At 54.5% G+C, this 14,241-nt stretch overlaps 1 protein-coding gene across 1 annotated transcript in view; it reads right to left on the reverse strand.

The window, feature by feature from the left end:
• The window catches only part of CPNE3 (copine 3), a 40,407-nt gene extending 26,419 nt beyond the window's left edge, over window positions 1-13,988 (reverse strand). Inside the window, exons 1-5 of the mRNA XM_059671907.1 lie at window positions 13,898-13,988; window positions 3,260-3,340; window positions 2,330-2,469; window positions 1,896-2,075; window positions 159-233 (exon numbers count right to left, since the gene is read on the reverse strand). Coding sequence (XP_059527890.1) covers window positions 159-233; window positions 1,896-2,075; window positions 2,330-2,461 — 387 coding nt within the window. The 5' untranslated portion in view covers window positions 2,462-2,469; window positions 3,260-3,340; window positions 13,898-13,988. The remainder of the gene's footprint in view (window positions 1-158; window positions 234-1,895; window positions 2,076-2,329; window positions 2,470-3,259; window positions 3,341-13,897) is intronic.
• Between the last annotated feature and the right edge of the window lie 253 nt (window positions 13,989-14,241).

Below are 14,241 nucleotides of genomic sequence, written 5' to 3' on the forward strand. Positions count from 1 at the left end.
TTCTTTCTTTTTTGACACGTCACACACGGGTCCCGTGATGGCTCCCCAGCAGGGAAGGAGGGGTGCCCCCGGCTGGCATGACCAGGCGCTGTGGGCACCTGCCTGCAGCCCCACGTGCCCCCACTTCACCTCTGAGGCAAAGACAAGCGTCTCATTACCGTGATGCTGCCCTTCCCCGCGGGCCTGCCGTTCCTCAGCGCCAGCGGGCGCGTCAGCTTCTTACTGGACACGATCTGTTAAAGCAGAAGGTGACACAGCGTTTTCAACCTCCTCTGGCCAACTTTAAACCGAATGGTTTTGAAAAAGAGGTTGAGTATAAACTTCATTTCAAAGGTCATTAGGCCCGGCCGGTGTGGCTCAGTGGTTGAGCACCAACCTATGAAGCAGAGGTCACAGTTCGATTCCCAGCTGGGGCACGTGCCTGGGTTGCGGGCTCAATCCCCAGTGGGGGGTGTGCAGGAGGCAGCCAATCGATGATTCTCTCATCCTTGATGTTTCTATCTCTCTCCTCCTCCTTTCCTCTCTGAAATCAATAAAAATATATTTTTAAAAAATGAATAAAAAGGATAATTAGAAATGGAAACCTTAAGCCCATCCTATAAGGATGCAGTGATTCTGAAACACACATTTGAAACCTACAGAAACCATTTCCAAGGAGATGTGACCTCCCCCTGCACCCGCCCACTAGTTCCCTTTTCAACTCCTTCCAACTTGAATTTCTCACACGTGATGGAGACGGAGGCCGGACCTCATCTCTCACAAATCACTGAGCTGAAACCCCCTGAAAGGCAGGCCCAGCTTCAGGACTCTCAGCAAAAGGGACTCAATGTGTCCACTGACATGCAACCCTAACATATAACCCCACCAAATAGCACTGATTAAAGTAGTACAGTAGACCTAGGTCCTCTCCATCAGCTATAATTTCTCAAATTCATTTTAATGTTAGCTACACTGGCTTTTTTTAAAAAAAAACTTTAACTTTCCTTTGATGCTATTTATCAACGTTTTAGAAAACCGATCAGCTCCATGTTGCCCAAGACACCAGCAAAGGCGCGATCCCCCAACACTGACCGTGAGTCCTTCCTGGAGGCATCCCCAATCCAGACACACGGGTGGGACCTCTCCTGGGAAGTCTGCTCGGAGCCCAGACACACCCTCCCTGACCAAGCTTGCCCTGCACCGGGAAGGTGTAACTAGGCAACGAGGATAAACAGGGAAGGCTCAGGGAGCGGCAGGAGAGAGCACCTCACCCGGTGGGCACAGGAGGCCCAGACTCCGGGTTTACAGGGATGAGCCCGGCCGAGGAGCAGCGTGCGGGCGGCACGGCGTGGGCATCGGGGCCAGTCCTGCCAGCAGGACCGGCAGGAGCCGCGGTTGCTGCTATGGACTGAGCCGGGGCCCTGCACGCCGGGCGGCTGCAGCAGGGTTCATCCCTGAAATGTTGGACGAGCGCCCTGACTCCGAGGACTGACGGGCCTTGCAAACACACGCTCCCTGCCCTGGGAGAGCGAGGGATTCTGCCTCGCTCACCGGCCACGCCAGCGTGTGAGCTCTGGCCGCAAGGTGGGCATGTGGTTTCCAACTTCAAAGTTAAACTAATGAGCACAAGTGAAAAGCCCAGCTCTCCGGGACGGACGCACAGCACAGGCAGTGCAGTCGGCACACGGTGACACTGCGCCTGGGGCGGGGCGGGCGTCTCGGGGAGCACATGCCTGTCTAACTCTTTGCTGTGCGCTGAACCAGGACAACTATGTCAACTCTAATTGAAGATGTAAAAAGCTCTGTGAAGGCCCAGCGACACGCCCAGCCCAGCGACACGCCCAGCCCAGCGACACGCCCAGCGACACGCCCACCTGGCCCAGCGACACGCCCACCTGGCCCAGCGACATGCCCACCTGTCCCAGGGTGCATTCACATTCTCCCAGGAAGTCGTCGTCACTCAGCTCGATGGTCTTGTTGTCGATGTCATAAATCCCGAACCTCAATTTCTGAACCACTTCAAAGTAGTAGTCAATAATGAACGTCTTGGAGAAGGTGGGGTTCAGGCAGTTCTTAATCCTCTCTGTGCGATCCGCCTGTGCCCACCCCAGAACAAAAGTGGCTTCAGATCAAAGGCGACTCGCATCTCAATCTCTCTATGGGCCACACTGAACCCAGGGTGGGCCTGACAGCTGGGGAAGGTCCGTCCGTGTGTAAAGGATTCCAGTCAAGGACAGACCTGCCCCCAAGCTGCACTACCAGAGATGATGGTTTTATGATTCGTGACATGTTTACACTCCTCACGTCCTCAATAATCCAGCTTGCTTTTCAGGTACAGTGTTAACATTACCTCATACCACTGCTGTCCGCTCGAGTTCAAAAATAACACGCACAAAGGGTCCGACTTGGACCCGATGTCTTTGTCCAGAAGATTGTCACAGGACACGTTCAGCTCCACCTTCGTCACACACTGGGCGGCCATCTCCGGAGCTGTGAGAAGCCACAGTGAGAAAGGGGCCTTGAGAAGCCATGTTCCCAGGAAGCGCAGAGCCTCCAGGACCACTGTCGGACCAGGGGCAGGGGGCCCAGGGGGACCAGGAGGGACCAGGCGGGACCAGGAGGGACTGAGAGGGACAGGGGGGGGCCGGAGGGAGTCAGGGGGACCAGGGGATCAGGGGGACCAGAAGGGACTGAGGGGGACAGGGGGGAGTCAGGGGGACCAGGGGATCAGGGGGACCAGAAGGGACTGAGGGGGACAGGGGGGAGTCAGGGGGACCAGGGGATCAGGGGGACCAGAAGGGACTGAGGGGGACAGGGGGGAGTCAGGGGGACCAGGGGATCAGGGGAACCAGAAGGGACTGAGGGGGACAGGGGGGAGTCAGGGGGACCAGGGGATCAGGGGGACCAGAAGGGACTGAGGGGGACAGGGGGAGTCAGGGGGACCAGGGGATCAGGGGGACCAGAAGGGACTGAGGGGGTCAGGGGGGAGTCAGGGGGACCAGGGGATCAGGGGGACCAGAAGGGACTGAGGGGGACAGGGGGGAGTCAGGGGGACCAGGAGGGACCAAGGGGGATGGGGGGATGGGGGGCAGGGTGATCAGGGGGACTGGGAGGGCCCAGGAGGGATCAGGGGGGATCAGGGAGGCCCAGAGCGACCAGGGGGATCAGGAGGGAACAGGGGGCCCAGCAGGAACCAGGGGGGATCATGGGGGGCAGGGGGACCAGGAGGGCCCCGGAGGGACTGTGTGTTTAGACTCTTGCTGGGACAGAGCTCACTTACTAGGACAGAAATGCAGTTTCTAAGGCGGTGACTAAGGCTTATTAATCACCCGGCCGGCGTGGGTCAGGGCTGAGCATCGACCTATGAACCAGAAAGTCACGGTTAGATTCCCAGTCAGGGCACATGCCCAGGTTGCAGGCTCAGTCCCTAGTGTGGGCCTTGCAGGAGGCAGTGATCAACGATTCTCTCTCACCATTAATGTTTCTATCTCTCTCTCCCTTCCTCTCTGAAATCAATAAAAATATATATATTTTTAAAAGGTGCATTGTCTTTTCACTTCACTATAAATTTTACCACTCAGAAAAACTCCAAGAAGCATTTAGCTATGAAATAAAACACATTAAACTACAACCTTAATTTTAAATTGTTTATCTAACAAGATGCTAAAGGAGATATTTTCTATTTTCAAAGAATTTCAGCTAAAAATCAAACTTGGGGAGTAAAAGGCCCCACATACGCGCCCCCTCCCGCCCATAGTACAGGGCGGCTCTCCATCTCGGCCGCTGCACGGGATTCCCACACCTGACGTGGGGTCCCCCACACAGAGGCGACGGGTTTTCCCCCATCAGGAGTGACTCTCCCAGGAGGCACTGGGGGTCTGTGCGCGTTGTCCCCCATCAGGAGTGACTCTCCCAGGAGGCACTGGGGGTCTGTGCGCGTTGTCCCCCATCAGGAGTGACTCTCCCAGGAGGCACTGGGGGTCTGTGCACATTGTCCCCCATCAGGAGTGACTCTCCCAGGAGGCACTGGGGGTCTGTGCGCGTTGTCCCCCATCAGGAGTGACTCTCCCAGGAGGCACTGGGGGTCTGTGCGCGTTGTCCCCCATCAGGAGTGATCTCCCAGGAGGCACTGGGGGTCTGTGCGCGTTGTCCCCCATCAGGAGTGACTCTCCCAGGAGGCACTGGGGGTCTGTGCGGCCCTGAGGCCTCCGCTGCTCCTTTGTGGTTGTAATTCCAGAGGTGCCTGTGAAAAGCAGCCTGGTGCACCCATCTGCCAGGAGAGTGACTCCTGATGAGGACAACGCGCACAGACCCCCAGTGCCTCCTGGGAGAGTCACTCCTGATGAGGACAACGCGCACAGACCCCCAGTGCCTCCTGGGAGAGTCACTCCTGATGGGGGACAATGTGCACAGACCCCCAGTGCCTCCTGGGAGAGTCACTCCTGATGGGGGACAACGTGCACAGGCCCCCAGTGCCTCCTGGGAGAGTCACTCCTGATGGGGGACAACGCGCACAGACCCCCAGTGCCTCCTGGGAGAGTCACTCCTGATGGGGGACAACGTGCACAGACCCCCAGTGCCTCCTGCGAGAGTCACTCCTGATGGGGGACAACGCGCACAGACTCCCAGTGCCTCCTGGGAGAGTCACTCCTGATGGGGGACAATGCGCACAGACCCCCAGTGCCTCCTGGGAGAGTCACTCCTGATGGGGGACAACGCGCACAGACCCCCAGTGCCTCCTGGGAGAGTCACTCCTGATGGGGGACAATGCGCACAGACCCCCAGTGCCTCCTGGGAGAGTCACTCCTGATGGGGGACAACGTGCACAGACCCCCAGTGCCTCCTGGGAGAGTCACTCCTGATGGGGGACAACGCGCACAGACCCCCAGTGCCTCCTGGGAGAGTCACTCCTGATGGGGGACAATGCGCACAGACCCCCAGTGCCTCCTGGGAGAGTCACTCCTGATGGGGGACAATGCGCACAGACCCCCAGTGCCTCCTGGGAGAGTCACTCCTGATGGGGGACAATGCGCACAGACCCCCAGTGCCTCCTGGGAGATCACTCCTGATGGGGGACAACGCGCACAGACCCCCAGTGCCTCCTGGGAGAGTCACTCCTGATGGGGGACAATGCGCACAGACCCCCAGTGCCTCCTGGGAGAGTCACTCCTGATGGGGGACAACGCGCACAGACCCCCAGTGCCTCCTGGGAGAGTCACTCCTGATGGGGGACAACGCGCACAGACCCCCAGTGCCTCCTGGGAGAGTCACTCCTGATGGGGGACAACGCGCACAGACCCCCAGTGCCTCCTGGGAGAGTCACTCCTGATGGGGGACAACGCGCACAGACCCCCACTGCCTCCTGGGAGAGTCACTCCTGATGGGGGACAACGCGCACAGACCCCCAGTGCCTCCTGCGAGAGTCACTCCTGATGGGGGACAACGCGCACAGACTCCCAGTGCCTCCTGGGAGAGTCACTCCTGATGGGGGACAACGCGCACAGACCCCCACTGCCTCCTGGGAGAGTCACTCCTGATGGGGGACAACGTGCACAGACCCCCAGTGCCTCCTGGGAGAGTCACTCCTGATGGGGGACAACGTGCACAGACCCCCAGTGCCTCCTGGGAGAGTCACTCCTGATGGGGGACAATGCGCACAGACTCCCAGTGCCTCCTGCGAGAGTCACTCCTGATGGGGGACAACGCGCACAGACTCCCAGTGCCTCCTGGGAGAGTCACTCCTGATGGGGGACAATGCCCACTGGCCCCCCTTTTGCCTCCCAAGCCTCCGCCCGAAGCCGCAGTGAACCGGAAATTGCAAGACCTTCACTAGAGTCAGGCTTTCCCACTCACGTGCACCCTGAGGTGCGCAGCAAGGCCCCGAGGAGGCGTGCCCGTACCCCAAGGTCAGGGGACCGTGCCGGGGCCCAGGACAGCAGGGAGACCCGAGGGAGGCTGGCAGCGCTGGCCTGGAAGATCGTGAGCAGGTGAGAGGGGACCGCAAGGTACAGAAGTGCCGATGCCAGGGGGCACAGTGCCCCCTCAGTGAGCACTGAGGGCACATCCAGGTGGGGAAGCCACCCTGGGCAGGACGGGCAAGAGGCCGGGGCCTGAGAGCCAGGCTGAGGGGCTCGGTGGGTGGGCAACGGGTGCCACTCCAAGGCCTCAAACGGGAGGAGGGGAAGACACGCTCATCTCAGACGTCTCTGTGCCACATCTGCTTTCGAGCGCCTGGGAGTCAGGTCAGTGACAAGCGCCAGCAAGGTCTCTGGTTCCAGCAACAGGATGCAGGTTAGCACCAAAGTGAGCCCGTCTTCGCGTCGCCCCGGCCAGGAGGTGAGCTGTTCCAATAGCAGTGGGCACCCGGTGCCAGTGTGACCACCATCACCACCCTTTCCCGCTGGGGTTTATGAGAAAGGGAAGTGTGACAAAGATGGTCAGAGGCGCGAGGAAGCGGGCAGGACGGAGACAGGGAACAGAGGTGGAGACCTGCTTCTGCAATGCAGGTCACACAGAAATCCCTAACATGTCAGCGCTCCCAGTCACCCCAACTTTCCCGCATCAACATTATAGGATAGAGACGACGCAAAGGAACTGAAAATGAAGAGCTGACATCTGGAGGGCCTGGCATGTGAATCAGGCCCAGGGCGGCCCTCACCGAAACCCTGAAGCCGGGTATCATGGGCCCGGTGCTCTGATTTGCTCAGTTAAGCTGTCCGGGAGACTCTGCCACCCCCCCCATATCTCTCAAATGTGGAGGTACAGAGCCTGTACCCACAGCCCAGCCCACTTCAGGTCTCTGCAGGGCTCCCCACGGTATTCCCACCGCCACCCTCCCCCACTCACACCATCACATACTTGATCACCTGTGATGCAAACAACATCCCTGGCTGCCGGGGCTTCCTGCTCTGCCCACCTGCCCAGCCGACATTGGCCAGCAGCTCCCTCTGCCCACCCCAGGTCCTCCAGGTCCACTTTGAGCGACAGCTCCTCCCTAGCCGCAGCCACGCCCTGTAGCCCGCCACCTCCTGGGGGGAGAGTGAGCACCGGCCAGGCTGCTCAGCCCCTCACCAAGGGCGCGGGCTGTGTGGCAGAAAGAGGAGCCACTGGGGAGTCCCCATGCTTCGTGCGTCTCTCTCCCACTATGTACCGGAGTGCGTCCGCTTTGCCAGGTTCTGTACCTGAACTTCGATTTCCATAAAAGGGGATTACAACAATTACCCGACAATGCAGGTGTGCAGCATGCTCAGCGTGTATCACACACGCTATGAACTGTAACCATTACTACTTCATTAACTCCTCCATGTTGAATGGATCGCCTTGGTATGGATGGCTTATTAAATAGTTACGACACAAGCACCTTCTCCCCTTGTTTAAGAAGAGCTTGAAAGATTAATAAAAGAACCTCTGGGATTTACACAAAATTCATTTGCCCAGGTGGGTAGCCTTGAGCACAACCTGGTGCTAATTCTAACCCCTCAGAAGAGCATGCTTATCTGAGCTGCCGCATAGCCGGCTGGGGGGGGGGGGGGGGGGGGGCGCGGGTATGACCCCGGGAGCAGTGACAGTGCCTCGTTATCTGTCCCAAAACAGGCGGGAGGGAAGTCAGTGCCCACCACCAATGCCAGGGGCTGAGGGTTGGTGTCAACCTCACAGCAGGTCAAGACAGCCCATCAGACTGTGGTCACTTAGGGCACAGAAACCGTTTCCTCCTGTCGGGCTCACATCCCATCTGCAGGGCCCCAGCTCCTCGCCTCCCAGGGGTGCTGCTGGACGGCCGAGCAGAAAGCTTACGGTACAGGAATTTACAGTGGGCTTGTCCTGTACGAGTAAGAAAGCGATGCCCACCCTGGCCGGTTTGGGTCAGTGTTAGTGTCGGCCTGCAGACTGAAGGGTCCCAGGTTCGATTCCAGTCAAGGGCATGTAACTTGGTTGCAGGCTCAATCCCTGGCCCTGGTCGGGGTGCCTGCAGGAAGCAACCAATTGATGTGTATCTCACATAGATGTTTCTCTCTCTGTCTCTCCCCCTCCCTTCCACTCTCTCTAAAAATCAAAGGAGTGAGGATTAACAAAACAAAAAAAAAGAAAGCTACCCATGTGTTTTGATCCCTGCCATGGACAGGGTTGCACAGCTTTTCTGATCCCTGGGCTACGGAGGCACATACATTGCGGAAATGGCATGGTTGTTTTCCAGCCTGTGGAATGAAGAGTTCACCGTAGGGGCACCGAGTGAGGTACGGATTTCACCGTAGGGGCACCGAGTGAGGTACGGATGATGACATCAGTATTGCTTCCCTTTATCACCACGCTTCTGGCAAAGTCAGCTACAAGGGCCCATCCCCCCAGCGAACCATCTTTTGCCAGAGCCTGCCTTAATAAAAAACAGAGCTGCATTTCTCAGCTGACCAATTTTAAAATCGCAGGCCTCCTGTAGTTCCTCCCAGCTGAGCCGCAGGCAGGCTGGGTGTCACAGAGAGGCCTGTCCACCTCAGAGACGAAAGTCCCTTGGGTTCCTCATTCCCGTCCCAGATGTGGGACCGGAAAGCAGCACTTCTCACCTGCCTGTTATCCAGCTTTGCCCACTCTAACGCCTGCCTCCCTCCTCTTCTCAGCAGGCGCATGTATTTAACTGGCAGGACGGGCATTTTGCATTTGTCACTATGTGCTTCTCTCTAGTCCTGATGAGCAAGGATATGAAAATTCTCACTTCAAAGGTGCAGCAACTATGACGGCTTTGTTCTCAATGCAGGAAAGTGTCTGTGTTGAGCAAGATGTTTATAAATGCACTAGTGGCCCGGTGCACGGATTCGTGCACACTGCAAGAAATTAATTAGAAGAAATATTTTAATATCCCTATTCGCCCTTTCTCCATAATAGAAGTGTCAGAGATGAAAGAAAATGAGTAAAATGTATATGGAAAAAATATATGAATTAATAAATAAATAACATTATATAAGAACGAAGACATGATATAAAAACAAAAATATGATATAAAAACAACAAAAACAGGATATAAAAGCACTGATACAAACAATGACTGATAAACTGATTAAACTTATTCTAATATTTCCCTGAATACCACATAAAGAGTAAAAACACTTTGAGAGTGCTTATTTCCCTTGTGGTGAAGTATTTACAACTTTAATGTGACACGCTATTCGAACTCAAGAGAAAGCATCATATAACTGACCATGTCTGACAGACTAGGAATATTCAGGGAGGAATATACCTAATCTGTCTAGAGTTTGTCTTGTGATTTATTAATAGTCATCGCAAATGCTGGCATCACGGGAAACTGTCTTCGAATTAATTTAAATGGGGGACCTGTGTCAGACGGGGACAGAACAATTCTTGGAATCAGAGCAACCTCTCCTCCCGCAGACCCTGTTAATACTTCAGCTTCAGTTATGTTAGGTCACAATCTTTTAATAATAAATCTAGTACCATTACAAAGACCCCATTTACTATTAAGATTTCGCAGTAGCATGATGATTGTACCTACTTTCAATTTTAATTTATGACACGACATTCCCAAAGGAGTAAAAACTGTAAGGGAAAATTTCCCTTTTTGGCATCATCCGCTGAATCTATGGAATCATCACTCAGATGGTACATTGTGCCAATAGTTGGTCTTCAGATACGTTCTGTGCACGATGCTGGCTTCTTTTGGCTTCAGAGGTAAATTGTGCCAACAGTTGGTCTTTAGACATATTCTGACACCAACGCAGCTTTCTTTCAGCTTCAGAATGTCAACAAAAGCAAACAAATTCACCATCGACAATGACAGATCGAAACATACATGTGCAATTGACACCAGCAAGAGCTTTATATGTATTGCACATGCATGAGTCAACATTTATTTTTAAGTTGCCAGTGCGCGTCCTATGTACCGGCCAGTTGGTTGGACGGACGTATGGTTGGTCACTTAGCCTTTTATATATAGAGATAAGAACAGGCCCTGTCTGGTTGCTTAGCTCTCCATTTCAGCGTTTGCAGCTCTCGGCAAGCCCCTCATACTTCCTGGTCAGGAGCTGTTGAGGGGTTCTGTCTGTGCACTCAGCCCCTCCCAGATGGCCTGCTGTGCCAGGCACTGGCTACGGTTCTGGGGGACAAGGCACCAGACAGAGGAGACAGTGAGTGCGTAGTGTATGCAGGTGGTAGGAAGTGCTTACGAGAAAAATACAGCAGAGAAAGGAAGCGAGAAGTCCTGAAGGCGGGGTGGGCAATTTTAGACACTTTATAAATGATTGTGACAACACCATCGGGAAACACTTTTTTTGAATTACGCTTCCTGGCCCTTAAATAGAAGAAAAGTGGACGGACAAGTTCAGGGACCTATTTTAACATGCTGTCACCAGAGTCTAGAGCAGGGTCCACTAACCTCAGAAACCAAAGGAGCCTGATGACCTGTTACCACAGATGCTTTGGTAATTTTCACAGGAACCAGACATAATGCATCTGCTTGGTAAGAGGACATTTCAAAATGATTTGCAAAATGAATACGCAGTGTTTCCTTTTATTTCCATGGGGAAACTACTCATATGCTATCCAGCTAAATTATATTGGTGATCTTGACCATTATGCTAATTTTTAAAAAAAATATATTTTATTGATTTTTTACAGAGAGGAAGGGAGAGAGATAGAGAGTTAGAAACATCGATGAGATAGAAACATCGACCAGCTGCCTCCTGCACATCCCCCACTGGGGAAGTGCCCACAACCCAGGTACATGCCTCTGACCGGAATCGAACCTGGGACCCTTCAGTCCGCAGGCCGACGCTCTATCCACTGAGCCAAACCGGTCTCGGCACCATTATGCTAATTTTAATGTCTTTTTTTTTTTTTTAATCCTCACCCGAGGATATTTTTCCATTGATTTTCAGAGAGAGGGAAAGACAGAGAGAAACATCTGTGTGTGAAAAACACACTGATTGGTTGCCTCCTGCACGCACCAAGACCAGGGAGGAGCCTGCAACTGAGGTACATGCCTTTGACTGGAATTGAACCAGGGACCCTTCAGTCCACAGGCTGATGCTCTACCCACTGAGCCAAACCAGCTAGGGCTAATTTTAATGTCTTTTTAAAGTTATGAGTTCAAACTGGTAAGCTGCTGTGTTAACCCTTTGCGGTCATATTAAATTTGGACATGGGTGTCGTACTGGTCGGAATTCATTTCCATCGAAAGAGCAGTGATACATAACATGCGAGATTATGAAGGATAAACAAGATTTATTAATTCTTTTTTGGAACTACGTCACTACTAGCAGAATCACTACAAACGTTATCACTTTCTACATCAGAGTCAGTATTCAAGATGCCAAAATAAAACTCTTCATCGTTACTTTCAGATTCGCAGTACACTTCTTTCGGTAACTTTCTTTTTGCCATTTTGGAGTATTATTTTGAAATATCTTAACAAGCGAGAATACCTAATTACAGTTAAACGTAATTTGTAAAGCTTTATTTGAAATTCTGTGAAGTATCTCCGAAGCTTGTCGATTTCTTCACTCTCAAAAGGCGACTGACTCGCCACGGTGTTTTGCATGGCGAGTGTGGAACGACCGCGTTTGTTTATATTGAGTTTCGATATCTCCGATTTGTCGGGGCAATGTTTTGGTTCGTGACAAGGTCGCTCAGACACTTAAGAGCTTTCAGAGAAATTATGAACTGATACATGAATGAATAGAGTTAAGATTCGTACGGCTCCTTGCTGTGGTGGCTGAGAGCAGGCATACGACCGGAGCAGTACAAAAGCTTTGGTGGCTGAGAGCAGACAAACGACCGCAAAGGGTTAAAAGAATAAACAGCCTCTCCTTCTCCCAGAGAATCCAACACTACACTCCACCCACCCAGCTTCTTCAAGTAGCGAAGCCAGCACAGTCGTTATCAGAATGTTATCAAAATGCACGCAGAATGTCTGCTTTTGATTTTCATATCAGAAACTTAAACAATGTGGTTAAATAGAATGTATGATGCTTTACTTGTAGCTGCTAATTTAAACCTCCTCAGTCAATCTTGCAAGGAATCTTCCAGCAAGTATCTTACAGGTTTGGACTTTAACCTGATTAGCAATCTGATTAGCAATCCTTTCAAGACAGCAAAGAGTTGAATGGAAAACAGTGGAAGGCAGGAAGCTAGCCTGCAGGTGGGGTAACAGTGGGCACATTAACGGAATGCCTACGTTGAATCCTGACTTGAGAGTGGCACTGATCCTCCCTCAGGGATCCACCTGAAAGTTCACGCTTCCATGAGCATTACAACTCAGTGATGGTCAAAATGTTAGTTACTCATGTTTTACATCCAGTGCTAACCTTAGTTTGCTCACTTTCTAGCATAAGAAATCAGTGATTGCCCGGCCAGGGTTTCTCAGTGATAGAGCACCGACCCATGAACCAAGAGGTCACGAGTTCGATTCCTGGTCAGGGTTGTAGGCTTGGGGATTGCAGGAGACAGTCAATTGATATTTGTTTTCATTGATGTTTCTATCTCTCTATACCTCTCTGTTTCCCTCTCTCTCAAATCAATAAAAAAACATTTTTTAAAAAAGAAATCAACGACTGAAGAAAGTTTTGCAACAGAAAACTCTAACAATAGTAGAAAAATGCACAGTTTTTATTTCTAAAGCTACAGGGCCAAGAACTGATAGGCTGGGCTCGGCAGGAACTGGGTATGGGGACAGACACCATGGAAGAAACGTTCCGAACAACAGTGCCAACGTTGCAGACAGCCTATGTGTAATCCTCAGGTGAACCTCGCTTCAAGTTATGTAGGGGTGAAGGTCATTGTCTACAAGAAGCATGTCAAACTCAAAGGCTAACAAGGGCCAAATAAACGAGGCAGCGGCCCACGAGTCTGACCTGCTTGGTCTACAGTGTTCACAGTTATAGGTGAAATTAGGAGACGTGTCCAGTCACTAAGCAGCCCTTAAAAGGCGAAGACCCCTCTTGTCCCTGTCCTGATGGCTCCGTCCGGTCTGTCCCGTTCCTTCGGGCTGGATCTGAACCAGCAGGCCCCTCTTCCCCGGCGCCTCAGCGTGTCCAGTCCCAGAGACTGGCCGCGGCACTGTTTCAGCCCGGAGTGAAAGGCATTTAGCCAATGCCTTTTAAAAATTCTCACCATGTGAAAAAGAGGATCTGGGCACCCCAGGTGACTGCACCGGTGTGGCGGTAGCTGCTCTTCATTTTCTCATCCTGGCCGTGTCCCTGACCTGAGCTCTGGGCCTGCCCCAGTTGCCTGACCCTGGCTGTGGCTCAGGGCTGCAGGGTGCTGACCCCAGGTAGTGGCCGCAGCAGGATACATGTCCTCTGACCAGCAGTCAGAATCATCTCACTTAATCTTCCTGACAGTGACCCCGGAGGTCGCTGAGCTCCCCTTTAGGCCCAAGGTCACGCAGCGAACACCTCCAGACACAGACCTGAGACGCACCTGTCCTAGCCCACTGAGTAACGCAGGCCCGGCCGTCAGCCCCAGGCCTGCGCTCCGAAACCCCAGACCCGCGCTCCAACCGATGGGAACCTGGAGTCCGCGCTTCCTGCAGCGCGAACCCGGGGAACCACAGCACGTGCGACGGTGCGGGGGGCATCGGTGGGCGAACGCGCTCACCCCGTCCCCGGCGCTGGAGCCGCTGAGGTCGCCACCGCAGGTCCCACCGCCCGCCCCGGTCGGCGGGTCAGTGCGGAGGCCGCCGCGCGGGGAAGGGTCCACGCGGCGGATCGACGTCCAGCTCGCGGCGCGGGCGCTGTGCGGGCTCGGCGGCCGGTGCCGCGCGCTTCCTCCCCGCCCAGCAGGCCCCACCGCACGGCCCGCGCCCCCACCCCCACCCCCGCCCCGGCGTCGCCCCCGCCGCGCGGCCCGGGCTCTCCCGGCGCGGACCCGACCGCCCTCCCCCGCCCCCGGGCCGCTGCGCCGCCGCGCTCACCTGCGGTCCAGCAGAGACACCAGAAAGCGAGTCCGCAGTCGGCGGGCCGCGGCGACACCGGAACCAGGCGGGTCGGGCCGGGCCGGGCTGGGCGGGGCAGGGCGGAGCCGATTGGGCAAAGGGAGGGGCGGGGCCGAGCCGGTAGAGGGGCGGGACAGACCGTCAGGGGGCGTGGCTGAGCGCGGAGATGGGCGGGGCCGAGGCGCAGGCCCGCCCCCCGCGGGCACGGCCGCCCAGCCCTCTCCCAGGCGGACCTGCTCCTGCCGCTGTGCGCGTGTGCACTAGTGGGCTGGTGCCCCCAGCGCTGAGAACAGAGCTTGCTCACCGAAACCCCCAGTCCAGTT

The sequence above is a fragment of the Myotis daubentonii genome, chromosome 17 (genome assembly GCF_963259705.1).
Source record: "Myotis daubentonii chromosome 17, mMyoDau2.1, whole genome shotgun sequence".
In the NCBI taxonomy this organism is placed as follows: Eukaryota; Metazoa; Chordata; class Mammalia; order Chiroptera; family Vespertilionidae; genus Myotis; species Myotis daubentonii.